Raw genomic sequence first — 19,794 nt, forward strand, 5'->3', positions numbered from 1 at the left:
TGGAAACTTGCTGGAAAATAATTGCTTTGCTCAGTGTAATTTTTCTCAAGGCAAGATTTAATTCTTTGCCTTCTGGGCCTCAATAGGTGATGGAAATCTCAAATTTCATGCAAGTGCTGAAGTCCTAATTTGAACCCAGAGAAATCTGAATGGAAGCACCTGCACAATATGAGGAGGCTTTGGCCTCACTTGAGCTGTCAGGAGCCAGGCTTCCTTCTGAGGAGCAGACACTAGAGGGTAGCCTTGGCCTTTGAAAACACCCAAATAGATGAGTTGTGAGTTTCCTGATTTTCATATATAAACCTCTGAAGGCTGTTTTGGTTATCACAGTACTCAGGCTTCATTCATGAAATGCCTCCTTTTTGGTTATGTTGGGCAAGTGTAATTGCTAAGCTCAGCTCTTCACTTCTTAACTAGATTCAGTAGATTCCCCTCTCTCCCTCTTACCCCGTGGGGACTTGGCTCTTGCTCAGTGTGACAAGAGCTTGTCACTTTGGTAGCTTCAGCTCCAAAATCTGGTTTTCACTTGCCATGGTTTTGCAGGAAGCCCCTAGCTGAGGAAGCCTGGGTTGGAGACCCGTGGCAAAGCTATGATGCAGAGGCAGGGCTGTCCATAGGGAATCTTTATCTCCTGGCTTTTGCTATAAAGAGCTGCTCTGTAGAATGCTGGCCAAATGGAAAAGATGCTGCCTCTGTGGTGAGTTGTGCTTTTTTTTCCTTTGGTGCTTCTGCACTAATGAGTTCACATTAATCATCTTTGCTGTCCAGTGTGCCAGCAAAATGGATTATTTGCATTTGATGTATGGAATTTCTTGTGTTTGTTGTGCTTGTTCACACTACTTTGTGTGCATTACAGTTTTCTGCTTACTGACTTCCCATAGCAACAGGTCCATGCTTTCCCAAGGCTTCCACACTCTGGAGTAGTGTTCATCCTGAAAGCACACTATTTGTGATTAAAAAGTGGGTATTTCTCTATTAAACTTGAAATTTTGCCATGTGAGATGTGATTTTTATGTGTGTGTATATGTGTCTGTGTGTATACACATACAAAAAAAATAATGCCTCTCATGGCAATTATTTTTCAAAAGAATTGCAAAATTGATAGGAAACATGCTTTTAGAGAAACACTGGAAATTTCTAAAGTAGTTACAGCAAGCTTTGGGGAGCAATCTGAAATTAGGAATGCTTTCTGGATTTTCCTTAGAACTTGCTTTTATCTCTTTCAAAAGCATTTTGTTTTGGTTTTGTTAACTAATGATTGAAAAGTTCTTTTGACCACACCTGTGTGGAAGGAACAAAGAAAGGAATTATTGTTTTTCAGGTTTTGTTGTTACTATCTCTGTCTTACCTGTCTGGTAACAACACAACCTCAGTAGCAAGTCTTTCCTTGCTTGGAGCACAAGGCTTAAAAATCACTCATTTGCATACATATGCATAAAATCTTGGCATGACTCCTCTGAATTAAATGCCTTTTCTGTGCTAATTGTACCAAGTCAGTTCAAAGGGAAAAAAATAAATTCCTGTTTCTCATGAAGCAGAACTGGAAATAGCTTTCAGGATGTGATACTTCCAGAGTCATCTCACAGCAACGTGTTAAAGGTTCATCCTCAGGTCTGAAGATGAATTCTAAAGTAAGTGCTTCTCCACACAGCCAGCAAGCAGCCCCCCTCCCCAGCCAACCTCAGACAGGCAGAAGCTGCCATGAGCAAACGTCTCTCATCATCTGCTGCACTTCTAAATGCTTCTGACCGAAGTAAGTGTGCCTGGTGGCAGCGGGTGTGCTGCTTCCCTGCTGTCTGGGGAGGAGCCAGGAGGTGGAACCACCCTCCTCCTCCTCCTCCCTTGCTGTGTAACTCACCTCATGCTTTGATCTCAAATGCATTTCATGCAGTTTGTTAATCCAGCTGGAGCCTTCAGGGCTTTGGCCCAGGTGATGTGATCTCTCTTAGAGGAGAAGAGTGACGGTAAAAATGGCTGGTTTTCTACTTTCTTACTTCTGTAATTGTTTTACTAAAAAGTCAAATCCTGATGAGTGATTGAATCACAGATAGTGTCACATCTGTGCGGGTTTGCATGCCTTTAAATCACACCCTCAAATTCCAGCACAGTAGAAGTAGCACAAAAAGAAAGTTTGCTTGGTTATGTTGGTCAGCTTCAGTCGTTGGGTTGCCTGAGGGAGGGAAAAAATCAGCTTAGTTTTGACATCCTTCTGTTGTGCCAGTCCTGGACTCTATAGACACACACTTCTTTTTTAATATTGGAATTCTGCTTTAACCACAGAGAGAAGAATGCATGAAAAACCTTGACACCTGTAGGAGTTTTTTGGGTGGGAGGGGATGTTTTGTTTTGACCTGAAGCTCTAGCATGATCATAGCCTACATGTGCAGCTCTGACACAGTTTCCTAGCCTAATAAATAAGTGTAACCTTGATACTCAAAGTATGCATTTCCTAAACTGTTAGTGCACACCACTGCTTGCAAGCATTCTGGGTTACTTACTGTGCCAAGGACTACCAAGGAATAGGAAAGGCCTGGAAGCCAGCTATTTTTATTTTTTTTTTATCATACACCAATTTCTGTGGCTTCCAGTCTCATTTTGAATTAAAGCTTTGGGGTGGATGAAGCTCCTGACTGCCCCATGCCACGTTTAAAATGTGCACCATGCCACTGGTCTGAACAGGGATGTGGAGACTGAGATAGATCCCTGGTTTTCCTGCTCTCTGGTAAACCTGCACATTCCAGTCTCCCCTCTGCCCCATCTCAATACAGTCTGTAAATGATGACAGTTTGCCTTCTACAAATAGCAAAAAAAATATGAAACACAAGGAATTCTTCTAATCCACTGCTTCAGAAAAGTAAAAATAATTTGTGTGAGCAGCTTGGTTTAGCCTGGGATTTCCTGGTGAGGAGTCTTCCCAGTATTTCGTGGCATACTGCCTGTATCCTAAAAGTGTGTTTTTTTTTTTTTTTCCAAAATGATAAAAAGCATTAACAAGCTAAGAATTGTTTAATACAAAACCAAGTTCGGCTTGGGCCTGTGCTGCAGTGCTCTGTCAGTCTGCAGCCTTTGATCAGAGGAGTTTTGCTAGAAGAATCTCCAAGCTGGACACAACTAACACTGATTTTGCTGGTTCATGTTGGAAGGTAACTCAGCAAAGAGCCTGTAGTCATACATTGTGTGCCTGTTGGGGAACCAGTGAATAGATCTACCCTGGCAGAGCTGCAGGGGCTCTGAGTCACTGGAGGCTGCTTGTGATTTAAAATGATATTTATATATAAATGTGTCTGCAGGGTTCAGCTCTGGCAGTGAGTCAGAAACAGGCCCGTAAAGCACAAATTAAGCTGCTAACAAAGGAAGTCACTAGTGATCAACTAACTGGGGTTGCTTTCAAACTTACTGGTATACCTTGAAATCCTTTGTGAATCCTTGTTGTCTTTGGAGGAGAAATTCTTGGTGGCCTTGAAATACAAGAAATTGGGACAGGACTCCCAGCTGATCCATGTGGTCAGGATGCAGAGGTCAATTAAGTGCCTGGCTTAGATCACTGCAGCAAGTTAAAGAGTGATTCTGTGCTCTTCAGCTGGCACTCCAGAAGAAATGGCTGTTTGGTGCAAGATGGCTCAGTTCAGAAGACAGAAAATACAGAAAATGCAGTCACAGAATTAACCAAATTGCTTCTGCCGTGTGTGTGCCTGGGAAGGTGGAGGAGCAGGATGTGGAAATGAGAGGGAGATGCTTGTCTCTGGATCAGTGGAGTATTAGATCAGCTGTGTTCTGTGTCAGTTCTGAGCTCACTCTGACAGATACAGAACATGAGCAATGGCCTTGCAAAATTATTGATTATGGCCTCAGTAGGTCAAACAAGTCTGTCAAAACTGGCATCCTGCTGCTATAATCAGTAACATGCAGGAATATACGAAATAATGCTTCATACAGAGTAATTCTTCCCTGATCCAGTTTTCCTGCTTCTGAAGGCTTCATACAAAGTGACTTAATTACTCTTCTGTATGTTAGGGAAGTGGGGCAGGTGTTGGAGGGGACTTCTGGGTTTTCCACATCATTAATCCATGCGCTTTCACTTCCAGGTACCACAAAGAGAAGTGCCTCATTAAACAGGCTGAATAACAAAGTTCCTCCACATTCCCAGCAGTCAGGACTCAAAGGTTCGCAGGTGGAACAGAAAGGTGCTAGAAACCAGTTGGTTTGAGAAGTGGGAGGCAGTAAATGGGATATTTGAAGTTGACTTTAAGCCATGTCCCAGTTCCATTGTAAATGCTTTTACTCAGGCTTTCCCTGCTGTCCATGTGGTCTGTGCACTGTGGCATAAATATCATTATTCATAAATATCATTACCCAGATATTGGGTAACTGTGTCACAAACCAGCCTTATTCCTCTGAAAAGTGGGGCGGGGGGGGGGAGAGGAGACAAATTGTAGCCAAACCATTTATCTCAATGAGAAAATAGTGCTTCATAATGATAGACTGCTGGTTTTAGCTGATTTTGTGGCAAATCAAAGCATGGGAATGGCAGTTTAGAAACTTACACATATAAATACTTTGTTAAAAATAATCTTCCTTACGCTTGGTCTCTAGGAGGAACAGAAAAGAAGAGGAGCACATCTTTGAGTAGAATGAGTAGTAAACCCCAGTCCTCTCCAGAACTAGAAAAAGTGAAAAAGGAAGAAAAATCAGGTGGTTGTTTCATAAAGCTGAATTATTTTTTTTAAAGCCACTTAGAGTAAAGTTTGTATAGGCATCCTTTCACTAGTTTCCTTGGTTCTTAAATTTTTAGGACTTTTTAATGGCTTTTTAGTTACCCAGTAGTAAAGATAAAACTGTAAATGGTAAAGATTAAATTTCTCCCTTTGGACAAAAAGAAAATTATGTAAGAAGGACTTTGTTAAATAGCACTATAAGTAGATATCAAAATGTCTCTCAGCTGAAGAGAGAGACTTACTTGAAAGCTGGTAGGTTTAAATGTAAGATAGAGTAAAAATGTCACTGATATGTTCACTTTTTAGTTAAAGTTTACCTTTGCTTTTTAAGCTCTCTTTCATTATTCAGTTAAAAAGCAACTTCTCTGTTCCTTCTGCTCACCTAAACTTTGTGCATGCAACTGAAGGAGGAAACCTGTTCTCACCTCAACCTCTTTGAGTCTGTGTATTCCCCACTAAGTTACAAACACCTCTTTTCTAGGAGCTCTTCCTAAAGCTGAAGACTAGCAACTTTTCTCACACGTTTTTCCCTTTGAGTTAACAGTTCTCAAACTTCCCTTTTTAGCAGCTATTGCCAGCAGGTGAAATGATACTGTGCACCAGAATCTTTCCAGGATGGGAGGGTGATGGATGCTGTCCATGTGAATTTGTGTGTGCAACTGATGCCTGACAGGAACTGTTTGCTTTGACTTGCAAGTCCTGTGTCCACTGTGTCAGAACAGCCTTTCCTGCAGTTTACAGAATGCTGCTCTGAAGAGCTGGGCCAAAAACTTTTCCTGCTGTGACTAACTCCAGCACCCATCTCTGCTGCATTAGAATTGTTAGTATTAAGCCAAGGACAAGAAATGCAACATGAGAGGTGGCCGTGGTTAACTCTTCTGCTCTACTTTGGATTTCCCCCTCCATGACTTCTGTGTTTTTCCTCCCCAACGGTGACAATTCCCAACAATGCTGATCTGCCTTTGCTTTGTACTGCTTGTCTTTTTCATGGTGTGATTTCATCTTGGATCCTTTTTGGTTTGTTCCCATCATTTAGCTCGTCGCCCCCAGCTCAGTCCCCTGGACAGTAGCATCATCAGCCGCCTTCTGGCCCCCACACAGGCCTCCTTAGCTAGGAGTAAAAGTGCTGCTGCATTGTCGGCTGATGGACAAGATCCCTCAGGTAACAGGAGGGCAGCAAACCTGGAAGTTTTATGCAATTGCTCTTCAAGCAAGAACTTACGTGATAGTTTCTAACTGTGCTACACTTAACTGTGAATCAGTTAATATATGGTTATGTATAATATTAGTTACCCTGTTCTTTCTTTGGTCAGTAATAACCAATTTATATGCTGTGTTGCATGTTTACTTGACAAACCACAGAATAATGCTGGCTTTTAAACTCCAGTGCCAGTTACTTGCTCTGCAGAGAAGCAGATGCTGGTGTTAGTTTTGGGGTTTGTTTGTGTTTTTGTTCTAACAGGCAGAGACCTGCATTTGAGTGTACCCTCAGATTAACCTGAGACACACCGGTCAGAGAACAGTGTTAGGAAATGAAAGAGAAAAAACCTAAACAAGTATCATTTCAAAGGAGGCTGAAAAGAATTAAGTGCAAACCCTAAGTTTATTTAGGGGAAAGAACGTGGCAAAAGGGTCAACTTCACATAAAGTGCAGGGAGCGCTGAGCTGGCTTCACTGCGATGGTAGAAGCAGAGGCATACTAGGAGGTGGAGATAATGTAGAGAAACCCTGGCTGGCTCAGGCAATCTCACACTGGTCCAGACTGAGCTGATAGACCCACACTGTGGCTCCACTGAGTTCCACTGCAGAGATCTCTGCATCGTGGACTAGCCCTGGGGGCAGCCCACAAGTCTGGTAATTGTTACTGGTTCTAAGAATGCCCCAGTAAATGCATCTCTGGAACCAATGTGGAGTCCTCCTCCTCTCATACCTTACAACTTGCATTCCTAGTTGTGCTCCTTTCCTCCTAAGTATGTTCTTCCATCTTTGTTTTTTATCTTATGCCACTTGACTTGGTCCTTGTTGGTGATGGTGACATTTCTGCACTGCTCCCCTTGTGTAATAATAAGTTTTTACTTTTTTGGTTTGTAGTCAGTGGTCCTATTTTTGCATACCTATCCATGTGCCACTTTTTATTTTGCCATGAATATTTCTGTTCATGTCATGTGGGGAAATACCATCTTTTTCACTGTTACTGACAGCATGTGACTTATTCACTGTTGCTGAACTGAAGAGAACTTTTACATTTTTGTATCATTTTACTTAAAGGTGCTTTCTTCATTTCAGTGGAAATGTACCTTTGCTTTAGCACAAACTGTGCACAAACAGAATGCAGTTCTCCTTGCACAAATGCTGTAAATATAAAAATAAAATGTATTTTCCATAAAGTCAGAAAATTAAGTGCTGGCATCTGTCACAATTTATCCAGACTATAGAGAAATCCGGTATCTGGTTTTAGAAGTAGGTATTTACATCTATTTATGCTTATCCATCTATGATTATGTTAGTTAAAAAAAGAGGATACAATTTCTTTCAATATCCTGTGTGTGAAGACACTAACACTTCAGGTAGGAAAGGTGTTTTAGTTTAACAGTTGAATTTTTTCTCTTGAATGTTCTTTTTTTACACCACCTGTTTTGGTTTGTTAATGTGGACAAAGGACACAGACATAATGGTAATAAAGGGGTAGAGAGGGAAAGTAGAATAAAACAGTGCTTAGTTCACAAGAGCAGTTTGTAAAGTAATGCTCAGATTCCTAATGTAATACTGCTTTATAGCTGCTCTTTGAAAAGAAGGGTGATTCTCTCCTTGAGCAGGGGGGAATCATGCTTGAAATCTGAATCTGTCACAGAGAACTTGAAAGATATTGAGCCATTAAAAATGAAGTATTTGTGACCAGATGCAGCTTGACTAGAACCTAAGTAACACTGGTGTGTTGCAAATCTAGATGTTTGGAAAAGCATTTTATTTTTATCTACTCCAGACTGCTGCTTTCAAAATGGTATCATTCCTGGTGCTGTTGCTTCCAAAGTACTAATCGTGTGGTGGTGTCTGTGTCCGTGGCCCATTGCAATGTGCACTCCCTGTGGTGCTTCTCTGTACAGTTTCTAACACACACCATCTTTTCTTTCTCTCTTTTCTCCCCCTTTTTCTCCTGTTCTTATGCTGTGCACTTGGTTCTCGTTTTGTCTTGTCAAATTCCTAACCTTTATAGAATCTCACCTCTGTCCTCGTTCAGCTTCAGCCAGTTCCATCACTTCCCCAGCCCCAGCTCCCAAGGTGCCCGTGCGCAGTCGTAGCATCGACAGATTGAAGTCCTCTCTGTCTTCATCTGATGCAAGTTCACCAGATTCAACCCAGGTTTGTTGAAGATCCACAGCAATTAGGTTTGTATTAATTAGGGGGGGAAGGGAGGTTGGATCAGCTCAGGATGGGATCCTGTTTCAGCTTGCTTAGTGAACTGTTAGTAGTGTTTGCTTTGAAAACACAGCATTGAAATCAATGCTCTCTCTGACGTGTGAAAGGCAAGCTGTGTGCTGCTTCTGGCTCCCAGAGTTTAAGTTACATACTGACTGGGTCTGTGTTTTGGAACATAAAGGAAATGTAAAGCACATCTTGTTGAGAAGTTTTCTGTTGGTTGTGGTAGTAGCTCCTCTGTCTGTAAGGTATTGTAGAGGGTGAGCATTATTTTGTTTTTATTCATCTTCTTAGAAATCAGAAACAGAAAAACCATCCCCAGGCTCTGGCTTAAGACGCCCTCCCTCTCCATCTGTGTCTGCCCAGAGAAGATCCCCTTCTCCTGCTCACCTGGGGAAACGTCCTCCCTCACCTTCTGCAGTCAGGTGCGTGGCCAGGTGAAATATCTCCTAGTCAGAAGAAACTGGAGGCTGCTTCCTGCCTCAGCAGCTGTGCTGTTACCATGTGGGAGACCTACTCTGCCATGTTCATACACTTCACTTTTGAGCCACTTTATCTTTTCCACAGTAGGGATGCAGCCCTCACCTGAACCTTCATCTCTTTTGTGTAGACAAAATACACCCTGGGTTTCTGTACAGTCTGTGCACTGAAACCAGCAGGGACCACGGGATTGTCTCAATAAGTTGATCTGCCTGTATTTTTGTAGGAAGCTCCTTGGATTGAAATCACAGAGTTTATCCTTGATGTGAAGTAAATGGAGGTGTGGGCTAGCAGACCTGTTTTGATGGTAGCCCATAAGTAGCATGTCCAGGTGCCCTGGGGTGTTTTGGAATCCTGTGTGTCCTAAAGCAGGGTCCATTTACCTGGTGTGCAATAATCCAATCTACACATAGACTAGAGGTATTTCTTTATTCCTGTTCTGTGCAGAAAGGGGTGCTAGGTGATAAATCCACAAAGCTAGCACAGCTCCAGCCACAAGCTCTGGCATATTTATCCTGCTTAGCAAGCATCAAGATCCACCACTTACTGGTTAGCATCTTATCACTACCAGTCTCACTGGTTAATTGTGTTTAAAGGCAAATGGCCTTTTCAGTCATGGCACTTGTTCAGTGAGGGGTTGTCTTCTTTGGGGAGTGGGCACTTCTTGGGTAGGAGGTCTCGATCTCCCTCTGCCCTCCTTAGTTTCTGTTCAATGCTGCTGACCTCCTGCCTTGGGGCACAGTGTTTCCTTTGTTACCTCTCAAGATTCCTCTTCAGGAGATGAATGGTTATTAAGGTATGCAAGTGAGATCCCTCTTAGCTCAGTTCTTGTTACTCCTGTAGCTCTTCAAGGCTGTTCCACAGGCCTTTACCAGCTCCTGGTGTTCCTGAACAAGCTTCCCTTTGTCGTCAGCTGTACTGGAGTTTTCTGAGGAAGGCACCAGTAGTTTGTGTGTGCATTTATTTTTAAAAGCAAGATACACCATGTAAATGTAAAAAAATCAGGCTGCCGTCCTCAGTTGTGTGTTTGAGGCTTTCAGAGTTATCCCTGAAAAACACTCTTCATTTCAACAGGCAAAAGACTCGCCCACCTTCACCCAGCATGTCAAAACAAAGACCACCATCTCCTTCTCCAGTCTCTAAACCAGCACCCATCCAGCGCCCACCTCTCACCCCAGGGGTTATGAACATTACCAAAAAGAAAAGTGAAGCAGAGAGCAAACCAAAGGAGAAGGGCACAGAAGGACCAGGACAAGAACAAGGTGCTTCCCCAGCCTTGGACAGGGATGCAGTAGCAGCTAGCACAAAGACCAAAGAAGGTGAGTGTTCCACAGGGACTGAGGCACTCTTAAGACATCTCCAGTGTGTGCTAGGACTGGTGAAATTGCTTGGGAGTCACACCATTGGAGGGTAGGACTTTACAAGGTGGAGGCTGTTCATTGTCTATTATTTATAAAATAATTTTGTGTAATAGGACTTTTGGGGATGGATTTTAGTGCACTAGCCAGTTTATTTGATTTGGAGATTTAAATCCAGAGTTTTCAGTATTATTTGTTCTGTAATTTTAAGAAGAGCAAAAATTGTTTGCCTTTTGGACTTCAGGCACACTGAGAGATCTGCTAGGGGTGGTGGAGATGAAGGCACCATGGATGTAAACATATAGAGAACATCAGTAAAGCTTCAAAAGTGAAAATGCAATGGGAAGATCTTCCATAGACTTGAGATCTCCCACCCTCTCTGGTTTTCACCCCCCTTCTGTTTCCATAGCTGTGGTGTTCTGCATGGTTATGACTAATTTTCTTCTATTATTTCCAATATTAATCATATTTCAAGCTATCATTATCATGCCATAGCTCTCAAACCTATAACCTGTAACTGGTATCTGAATATCAGTTCTTCAGCCACATTGAAGAAGTAATATTTGTAGAGAGTGGGAATACCTGATAAAAATGAGAGTATTTTCAATAAATATTAAGAGCAACTGGATGACAAGGGTGGGTTTTTTCCTAATGTTAATTTATAATTTCTATAAGTAATTACAGATATGCATGTATATATAATATATACATGCATATCTGTATATGTATCTATAAAGTATATATAATTTATAATATATACTTAATAATATCTCTGACCAGGTGGTCAGATCAGGCAGGACATGAAGAAACAGAAACTGCAGAACTGTACAAATATCTACTGACCTGGTGGTTTGAGAGGTTTTGATGTCCATGAAAACTGGAAATGGATTTGCTGCTAAAATGTGCAGAAACATGCTATTACTGAAGTCATTAGTGTGTGCCTTCAGGGCCAAACAAGATGGTGATTATTTGTACCCTAAGATGCTCTAAATTCAAAGGCATGAATATTAATGTTATGAAACAAGAGAAATTAGAAGAATTAATATTTCCTCTTTAGGGTGTGTTCAGTTTTATTAGAAGGAAGTTAAGTATATTTCCTAAAGCAGTATTTGTGGTTTTTTTCAGTTTTCTTTGGAGTGTTTTTAAGTGTCATAGAACATGCCTTTTTAGAAATATTTTTTAAGTACTGTGGTAATTGGAGAATGTCTTTATCATCTGGAATATGGTTGGAACAGTGTAGTTGAAATTAGTTGTTACTATTTCAGCATCAGATACCGTGGCTCTGCATCTCTTCAGGACTCTCCTTGGGCTCTTCTGGCCCTCTAGTTACAGGTTCTACTTGCTGAGTGAGAATGTCTATCTTAATTTTAGGTTACTGGGGCTTTTTAACAGCAGTTTCTTTTGACATTTGCAGAATCAGGTAGCAAAATGGTAGCAGGGACCACCACAGCTGAGGAAGCTGCTAAAATCTTGGCGGAGAAACGACGCCTGGCACGGGAGCAAAGAGAGCGTGAAGACCAGGAGAGAACTCAGAGGCAGGAAGAGGAAAGGTAGCAACTCAGGAGAAGGAAGGGATGCTTTCCATGGTGGGCTGTGGGTGGAGTGGAAACCAGCTGTGTATGTTTCCTGCATATTATTTTAAGATTAAAGATAGCAGGGGTCCTGATGATCTTTAAGGTCCCCTCCCACCTATGCCCTTCTGTGATTCTGTATAGTCTGCTGCAGGTGTTTGATCAGAATGACATCAGATCTTGTGTGCACATCTGCAGGATTTGGCAGTGTACACCTCCAGTGTACCTGGAATTTGGACTGTAGAATATCTTGAGAAAACCCCAGTAGATTTGACAGTGAATGAAAGCTTCACTCGTCATGGAGGCAGGTAGTACTTATTAAATAGCTGTCACTGCATCCAGTTCTCAATCAAACATCCCATTATGGGAGCAATCTGCCTTGGCTTAATCAGCAAAGAATATTTATGTACTTGTAGCTGGTTTCTTCCAGGTTACTCCTGCTTTTTCCTTTGATGGGTCTGGATGGTGACATTTGGAATTCCACACCAGAAAGTATCTTTAGACAGTTATTCTGTTATTGGATAACTTAGAACTTCCTTGCTTTCCTAGCCTTTCTCACGTGCATGCACACTTTTACACAAATAAATATCCAGCTGGTAATTGTATCTTGGAAACTGTAGAATCAGAGAAGAAGAAATGGCCAAGAGAGCAACTGAGGAAAAGGCACGACGAGAGGAGGAGCTCCAGAAGCAGGAGGAAAACAAGAGACTGGTTCATGAGGAGCAGCAAAGGCAAGTGGAGGAGGAGAGGATCCGCCGGGAGCAGGAAGAGCAGGAAAAGCTTGCAGAGCTTCAGCACCAGGTCTGTTCTCTGTAGGTTCCACCTGTGCTCCTCACACAAGCTGCTGGCACGTTTGGGAGGGGGTTGTTGTCAATTTTCTTCCACAGAACGTTTTTGACAAATCTGTCAGGAGAGTTCATCCTGTCCAAGATGGATTTGAGAGTCTTGAAGTCCTTTTCTTGCCTCAGTCTGTGTGATTTTTTTTTTTTTTTCTCAGCATTTGATAAATTCAAGTGTGGGGCAGAAGCAGAATCTTTTTAGCCATCTGGGATGCTATTTTGCATGTGTAAAATACTGGTACTGAGCCCACTTGCCCAGCTTACTGCTGAGGATTATAAGGAGGTGGTCTGTTCTGAAAGTCATCTGACTTGCTCTGCCTCCTTTAAAAGAAGGATTGGTAGTGATTCCAAGTCTGCTTTTCCAGTTCTAAATCATCTTTCACAGCTAATATCTTTGTAGCTTTACAAAGACATCCTTCTAACTGAAGGGAACTGTTCTGCTGAAAGTGGACTTTAAATGAGATTAATTTTGAAAGTTAAAGCAGTTTTACAATCAACTTCTTTGTGTTTGAAGAGCTGTATCTCTTGGGCAGTACTGACATGTGTCTGAATGGTTTTTTTAAAAGCTTATTTAGGTTTGTAGCAGTTATTCAGAGTGTTAACTATGCTTCTGTTTCCAGCCATAGTGGAAAAGATTTTCCAATGTAGAAGGAACAGAAGATGCTTAGCACCAAGTGTCTTGGTAGTAATACCTGACTGCTAAGATTTTGAAGTTAATCTTGCCACATTTAGAATTTAATTGCTGTCTTGCTACTTTTTAAATTACCCTTCCTAGGCACATCTTCAACCTGAAGTCTAGTTTGAAACCTCAGTATCTCAACAAGATCCAGAACATTTGCATCATCATAATATAGCCAGGCACATCACTTTCAGATCAGTTTCTGAATGTCATAGGAATATATATTTCATGTCAGTAGCTGGGTAACTGGCATTTAGCTGCAAAGAATGGTAACATTTAATAGTGACTGTCTGATGTTCCTGTCTCTGCTGAACCAGAAGCTCTAACAGCTCTGCTTTTGACTCTTGGGAATGAGTTGTGCACTGGGTGCTCTTGTTTCATTTTCAGAAAGAAGAAGCTGAAGCAAAAGCTCAAGAAGAGGCTGAGAGACAGAGGCTGGAAAGAGAGAGAATTATGCAGCAAAATATGCAGGAGAGGCTTGAAAGAAAAAAGGTGGGCTGTGTGGAGAGCAGAGAAGTTTCTCAGCCTGAATTACTGGTTGAGGTGTTAAACTGAACAGGCAAATGGTCTCACAGTCATTTAAGTACTAGTGTGTTCTTTGAAAGAAAAGCTAACTCTGACTTGTGAACTTCAAAAATGATGAAAAAAGTAGTGAATTTATGAAATAGGAGAATATCATTGATAACATTTTAAACCAGAATGCTGAGCTCTGTATGTCATTGCAAATATTTTCCCTGTTTTAACAGAGAATTGAAGAAATAATGAAAAGAACAAGGAGGTCGGATCAAAACGAATCCAAGGTAGTTGTTTGGATCTGTTTCATGCAGCACAGCCCTTCCCAGAGAAGGCTTTGCCTTGTATCCTGCCTTTTTCTGTTGTCCTTCCACAAACTGGTTTCCATGTGAAGTACCAAGTTCTCATTCACCAGGACAATTTTCAGTTGCTTCCCAGTGCAAACGTTTTTGTGCTTCACTTGTCCTGGCCAAAAGTCTTTGCATTTTTGTTCAAAGCCCAGAGAAGCCATGTGAGCTGCCAGTCCTGCTTGCAGATGGGTTAAAAAAATACACTAACTGGTAATGGATTTTTCTTTTTTTTAACTGTATGCATTCTGCTGGGGCTGCTTTTGACTCAGAAAACTGAACTCCTGGCTTCATCTCTTTGCTTAAAGCAAACCTTGAGTGCCCCTTGGGTTGCTACAGGAAACTGGGTGTATTTTTTGTTACTGTAGTGACCTAAGGTGTGTGATAAATGACACACATTAAGGAGCAGTCATTCTCTGGATGCTCAGAGATCCAAGACTTTCATATAGCTGAAAACCAATAAATATTTAGCACATACCTGGCAAAAAGGAGGGGGAAGGAACTCAGGAATAGTTTATAGGTAAGAGATAGAAGAGGGTCCCAGACATTCCCACACAGGCTGGGACTCAGCAGAGGGTGACCTGATTGTCTGCTAGCCTCTGGGCTAGTGTGGCCTCACTGCTGGGCACAGGGTGGTCCTTCCTGCAGGGGAGCAGGGATTGAGCCACTCGAACACTCGATGGTGGGGAGTTCTGCTGAGTAATGCTCCTGCCTTTCAGTTGCAGAGTGAAGGGAAGTCTGTCCCTGAGGCTATGGAGGGAGAGGATATTGAAGAGGAGGAAGAGCTGGGTCTTGAGAAGGCTGAGGAACCAGGTAAGGAAACTTGATGAGTCAGGTCTAAGTTCCAGAAACTCCAGCAAGGTTCTCTGCTTGAACAGAGAGATCATTGCCTGTTCCCATAGTGCAGGAGACAGTCAAAATTATTAAATGCAAACATTATTTGAGAGTGAAATGCAGGCAACTTGTTTCCACTTTACAAGTGTATTTTTAAAGATGGAAAACAGGTTTCATGTTGTTACAGGCAGCTTATCTATAGAGAAATTATTCTGTCAAAGCTAAATGCCTTGAGTTTTGGCTGGGAAATGTCATTTTGGCACTTGCATTTATTAATTTAGAAAAGCACTTCTCTTTCTGAAGCTCTTTTTCTTCCTTCTCCCCCCCCCCCCATTCAGGAAAGCTGAATGGCGTTGACTTTCCCCTGGAAGTCAGGGAGGAGGCAGAGGGTTGTTCAGAGGCTGCTCATGGCTTGGTCTCTACAGAACCTGAGGAACAAGATGTGTCAGAGCTGGAGGGCACCGAGGTCTTCATGAACGGAAGTGATTTGAAGAGTGACCAGGGGTCTCTGCTTGTTACTGAATTCAAGGATTCCAGGTGGGTCTGTGTAGATGGCTGCTCTGCTGTCAAGAGCACTTACCCATCACATGAGAACTCCCTCTCTGTGCTTCAATGAAGTTAAGGGCTGTATGTAGCTCTGCACCACATTTTGCACCCCCCTGGCTCTGTGGTGTTTTCTCTGCCTTGCTCCAGGCCTGTGGTGTGTCCATGCTGGCAGGTCAGTGCTTCACACAGGGGCAGTTGGGGCAGGATAACTGATTGTTTAGGTGGCACCATGGCCAGAAGTGGGACACATAGCCAGTAGTGTTGCACTGTCACTCACAAACAACAGCATTGGCTTGAAATCTTTTCCCTGGAACTGTCTCTCAGTCCTTTTCATGAACAAAACATTAACCAAGAGGGAGGGGGACAACACTGGAAAGGAGAACTAGCCTAGAGAAAGCTCTGGAACAGTTTCAGTTATGCTGAAACACCAGGTACAACACAAAAACCTCTCTTAATGGCATTTTTTTTTTCATATTTCCCATTTTATCTTTTTGGACATAAAGTATTTCCACCTACTACTGGAAAAATCTGTCCTGTAATGCCTGTTCTTTTTCATCTAAATGCTAATGATTTAGAAATGAAAATGTGAAGTATTTTTTTTTTTAAGTGATGATAAATTCATTTTATTCCTCCAGTGATGGAATGTAAAGACTTTTTCATTATTTCCTTAAGAATTAATGAAAATTGATCACTGTGATTTGGCTTTAGAGTTTTAATCTGTTTTTAATACGACTTGTATTGTCAGGTTCAGTTTTGTTGTAAAAGTCTTAACTGGAGAAAAGAGAGAGAATGCACACTGCTAAAATAGGGTTTGAATGGTGCTGGGCTTTAAATTTCTTGCTTATATCAAGTTTCCAGAGCCAGAAAGCTCCAGCTCTCTACCTGAGAGCTCTTAGTACAGCAACAAGTGGCTGTATGTTGGTAAGTCATTCTTCCCCATCAGATCCAGAGGGGAGATCCCATGTGGAAGCAAGAGAAGCTTGTCTAGGAATGCCCTTGGGAATATTCAGCACCTTGCAAATTATGCAGCTGTTAATTGGCTCTCCTGTAATGAATCTAAAGGTTAAGCATCCAGAAATTGTAATACAAGTATCTGTTCTTTTTTTCTAGCCATCCTGCAAAGGAAATGGGTCTGGGTGACTCGGTGAAGTTGGGCATTAATGAAGCTGATCAGACAATTGGACTCACTCAGAATCTTAATGGAAAATCTGGTTCATGGACTCTGGAGGAGCTTCTTGACGTTGGAGTACATTCCAAGGCAACCAGACTGAGCCTGGACAGCATCTCTGCTGGTCACTGTCATCAAAACTTGAATGATGCTGCTACGATACCTCCTAGTCCCAAGCTGGGTTTTGAGGAAGATGGTGCAGTGAATTCTTTGACCAAACCTATAGATGCTTCATCAGGTAATCCCAGCTGATTTCCCTCTCTGTCCCTGCCTCTGGCTATAGATCATTAACTTCCTCACATTTTACTCTCCTTGCCTTAACTTCAGCTTCTTATTCTCAAGGCACTTTTTCCCAAGTGTAGACCAGAGGGAAAGCTCTTTCTTTAGTGCTTGTAACTTGTGTTCTGTCAAAACCAGTCGCCAACTGATGCCTTTTTAGGGACTTGCTCTAGACAGCAGCTAAGGCCCAACATGAAGGCTCTTCCAAAGACACAGCTGGGCCCCTGGGAAGCTCCTCTATCTCCTACCAGCACTCAGGCCCATCTGTTGTATTTTTAGGCTTCTTCTAAGATGTCTTAAATGGCACATGTTACTTTTGAAGATACTAACAGTTCAAAAGGTGTCTGGTGTAACTCTGCAGACAAGACCTTTCCACTCCTAGGCATGTTCTGTAACTTTTTGATGCTGACCTACGTGGTCTCACAAGGTCTCTTCAGTCTCTGGTAAGGTGTTAGCTGTTCTTTCTAGTTCCTGTAGAATAGTCTTGCATTTCACTGAAGGATGTAACACCAACCTTAAATCCCACAGATGGTTGTGTTACATTTTGGGAGGACTAATAAAGCTGCACACACAATATTCTGAACTTTCTGAAAGGAGTACAGCTGCATCTGCAGCCAGATGTGCTGGAGAAGCCAAACCCTGATGCAGCACAACACAGTGTGTCCGAGGGGCTTCAGTGAGCTAGTTTATGTAAGACTAGACTCTGGTGTTGGAGCTGACCCCCACATGGACATCCTGACAGCAGATCTCTTTCCAAGAGAGAAATGACTGTGGGAACAGTTGAAGTGAACGGTAGGGAACAGACAAGACTTGCTGTCCACCATTAAGTGATGTGTAGCACTTTTGTTTATTAAAGTGTAGCACTTTTCTAGACTGAACTGTTTCCTGAGTCTCCTCTGTCACTCTGCGTCTCCTGACCTTTAGCCCCATGGGTGCAGCCTTACTGAGTCTTTTCCTGGAGGCCACAACTAAGTGGGAGTAGGAGGACTCAGTGTGACACTGCTGGTCACATTCTGTCCTCATCAAAATCATTAACTTTTTAGTGAAGTGCTGCCTTTTAACGTTGAACTTGAAGATGTTTAGACATAAAATGGTTTAAGACTTGCGTTCGTAACTTGGAAAACTAATATTTCTAAATAAAAAAAGAAAAGCTACTGCACTGGTTTGAGAATGTGAGTAACCAGGTGGCTCTGTGCTCACTCGCTGGGTGTAGACTCTGGCAGTGATGACAGACCTGTGTGGCACACACAGAGTTTTGATGGTTACATGTTGTCTTCTCTTTGGACAGAACTGTGCACACTACAGATCTGGGAATAATCCAATTGCACTTCAGTGTTTTACCAAGTACCAAGGGCCTTGTTTTGAAAAGCTGCTTGTTTACCTTTTCCATCTGCAAGTTTCCAGTAAAACCAACATACAAAATGCCAGGGGAGGGATGGCAAACTTCAAGATTTGCACCTTGAAACATTTCAGGGAAGCTGTTCTGCTGATGTTCCTTTTCCATTCGTTTAGCTTAGTTAAGATTTCATTGTTCAAATATGACTTGTTTAGGTTTTACAGAATCTGTTTGAGTCGTTTCTTTATACTCCTGTTAGTCTCAGGTACAGCAGCATGCCACTCCTCAGTTAGCTACTGGACAGATGTTGCATATTCCTAAAATGGCACTTGATGAAATAAGACTCACTCAGAGCGTGTTAAAAGTTGAATTCCCTTTGTAACGTTCTAGAAAACACTGTTACTTGTTGGTTCATGTGCTATTTAAAAATGCAGAATTGGGTATCTTCAGCTTTGAATGGAGAAGAAAAATTCCTTCTTTTCTAACAGGAAAACAGTGGCAGTTTCAAAATGCAGAATTGTACCATCACTGATGTGTTTTAATCTATTGGCAAACAGCAAATGCACTAACATGTTACAAAAACAAGGAGTACCTGATATGTCTGTTGTAGTGCAGTTTAACAGGTCATGCTTTTAAAAATGTTTTCCTTTGGAATTACTTATTTAAGTGTATCTACACTCATGGAAGTATTATTTTATTGTGTACATAACAGTATTAGACCACTGAAGTCATATTTTGTTCATGTTAATTATTCTGTGTTCCTGTTATAGCTTTTTAACAATGGCTGCACTATATATAGGTCCCTTCCCATAAAGCCTGCATTAAGTGATCTATTTAACCCAAACTTGCCTGCTTTTTACAGCATGAAGAGATTAACTAAAGCATCTTCTGAAAATTGCTACTAAAAGTCATAATGCAGCCTTGTTCTTACACCTCCTGTAACAGATGGACAGGCTGAGGGATAACTGTAAGGAATAGCTCTCTCCAGTCCTGCTACAAACCATTGGCTGGTACTTCAACCCAAATCAGTCACCAAATGGCAGCTGCATTTTTCAGCAGTTAAATGCAAATGGATTTGTTGGCACTAAAGATGTTAAATAAGTTCTTCCCTCGCCGTGGCAGTCACAACAGGCAACCCCTCAGCCTTCTCACTGCCTGCTCTTCAGGATGTGGTAGAACTGTTGTAGCCTTTAGAGCAGTGCCTTAGGTAAAAAGGAGAATGTATTTTTGTACGCTAGCTGCTCGTTCTGGCAGAGACAATCACGCTGACAAAAAAGATGCTGATATTTTTCCTGTGCTGATCCTGTTTGTTGATGGTCTGTTACAGCTCTGTGTAAATATGTGCACATTGTTAAATAAACTTTGCAGTTGACCAATGCTTTAGTTCTGTAATGCTAAACGTGACCTTACTAGGAGGCTCTTGAGCCTGGCCATACTGACCTGCCTTGAGGTGCACCCTGGGGCTGCTCCACCTGCAGCTTCCCAGAACTAGAACCTCTTTGGGAATTGCAGCTGTGTGGGTGGAAGGTGTTTGTACTAACAACTTCAGCTCTTGCTGTGTTTGTACATGCCAGTGACCTGTTCATCACTGTTGAGTTCTTTACCTTGCTTTTCACTGTAAACTTCAACTTTTTACCTGTAGGACCAGGATCTTTATGGTCTTAACAGTGAGAGGAGCAGTGCTCTGTGGAGCAGTGACCATGAGGAAGACA

General features: G+C 42.0%; 1 protein-coding gene across 1 annotated transcript in view; it reads left to right on the plus strand.

Annotated features, from left to right (window-relative positions):
• The window catches only part of MAP7D3 (MAP7 domain containing 3), a 41,004-nt gene extending 21,546 nt beyond the window's left edge, over nucleotides 1–19,458 (plus strand). Inside the window, exons 7-20 of the mRNA XM_051629991.1 lie at nucleotides 1,652–1,753; nucleotides 4,086–4,184; nucleotides 4,594–4,692; nucleotides 5,752–5,877; nucleotides 7,930–8,075; nucleotides 8,427–8,557; nucleotides 9,687–9,931; nucleotides 11,385–11,520; nucleotides 12,162–12,342; nucleotides 13,447–13,551; nucleotides 13,806–13,859; nucleotides 14,639–14,732; nucleotides 15,092–15,290; nucleotides 16,410–19,458. Coding sequence (XP_051485951.1) covers nucleotides 1,652–1,753; nucleotides 4,086–4,184; nucleotides 4,594–4,692; nucleotides 5,752–5,877; nucleotides 7,930–8,075; nucleotides 8,427–8,557; nucleotides 9,687–9,931; nucleotides 11,385–11,520; nucleotides 12,162–12,342; nucleotides 13,447–13,551; nucleotides 13,806–13,859; nucleotides 14,639–14,732; nucleotides 15,092–15,290; nucleotides 16,410–16,719 — 2,027 coding nt within the window. The 3' untranslated portion in view covers nucleotides 16,720–19,458. The remainder of the gene's footprint in view (nucleotides 1–1,651; nucleotides 1,754–4,085; nucleotides 4,185–4,593; nucleotides 4,693–5,751; nucleotides 5,878–7,929; nucleotides 8,076–8,426; nucleotides 8,558–9,686; nucleotides 9,932–11,384; nucleotides 11,521–12,161; nucleotides 12,343–13,446; nucleotides 13,552–13,805; nucleotides 13,860–14,638; nucleotides 14,733–15,091; nucleotides 15,291–16,409) is intronic.
• Nucleotides 19,459–19,794: the final 336 nt, after the last annotated feature.

This window comes from Apus apus, chromosome 12 (assembly GCF_020740795.1).
Source record: "Apus apus isolate bApuApu2 chromosome 12, bApuApu2.pri.cur, whole genome shotgun sequence".
Lineage (NCBI taxonomy): Eukaryota > Metazoa > Chordata > Aves > Apodiformes > Apodidae > Apus > Apus apus.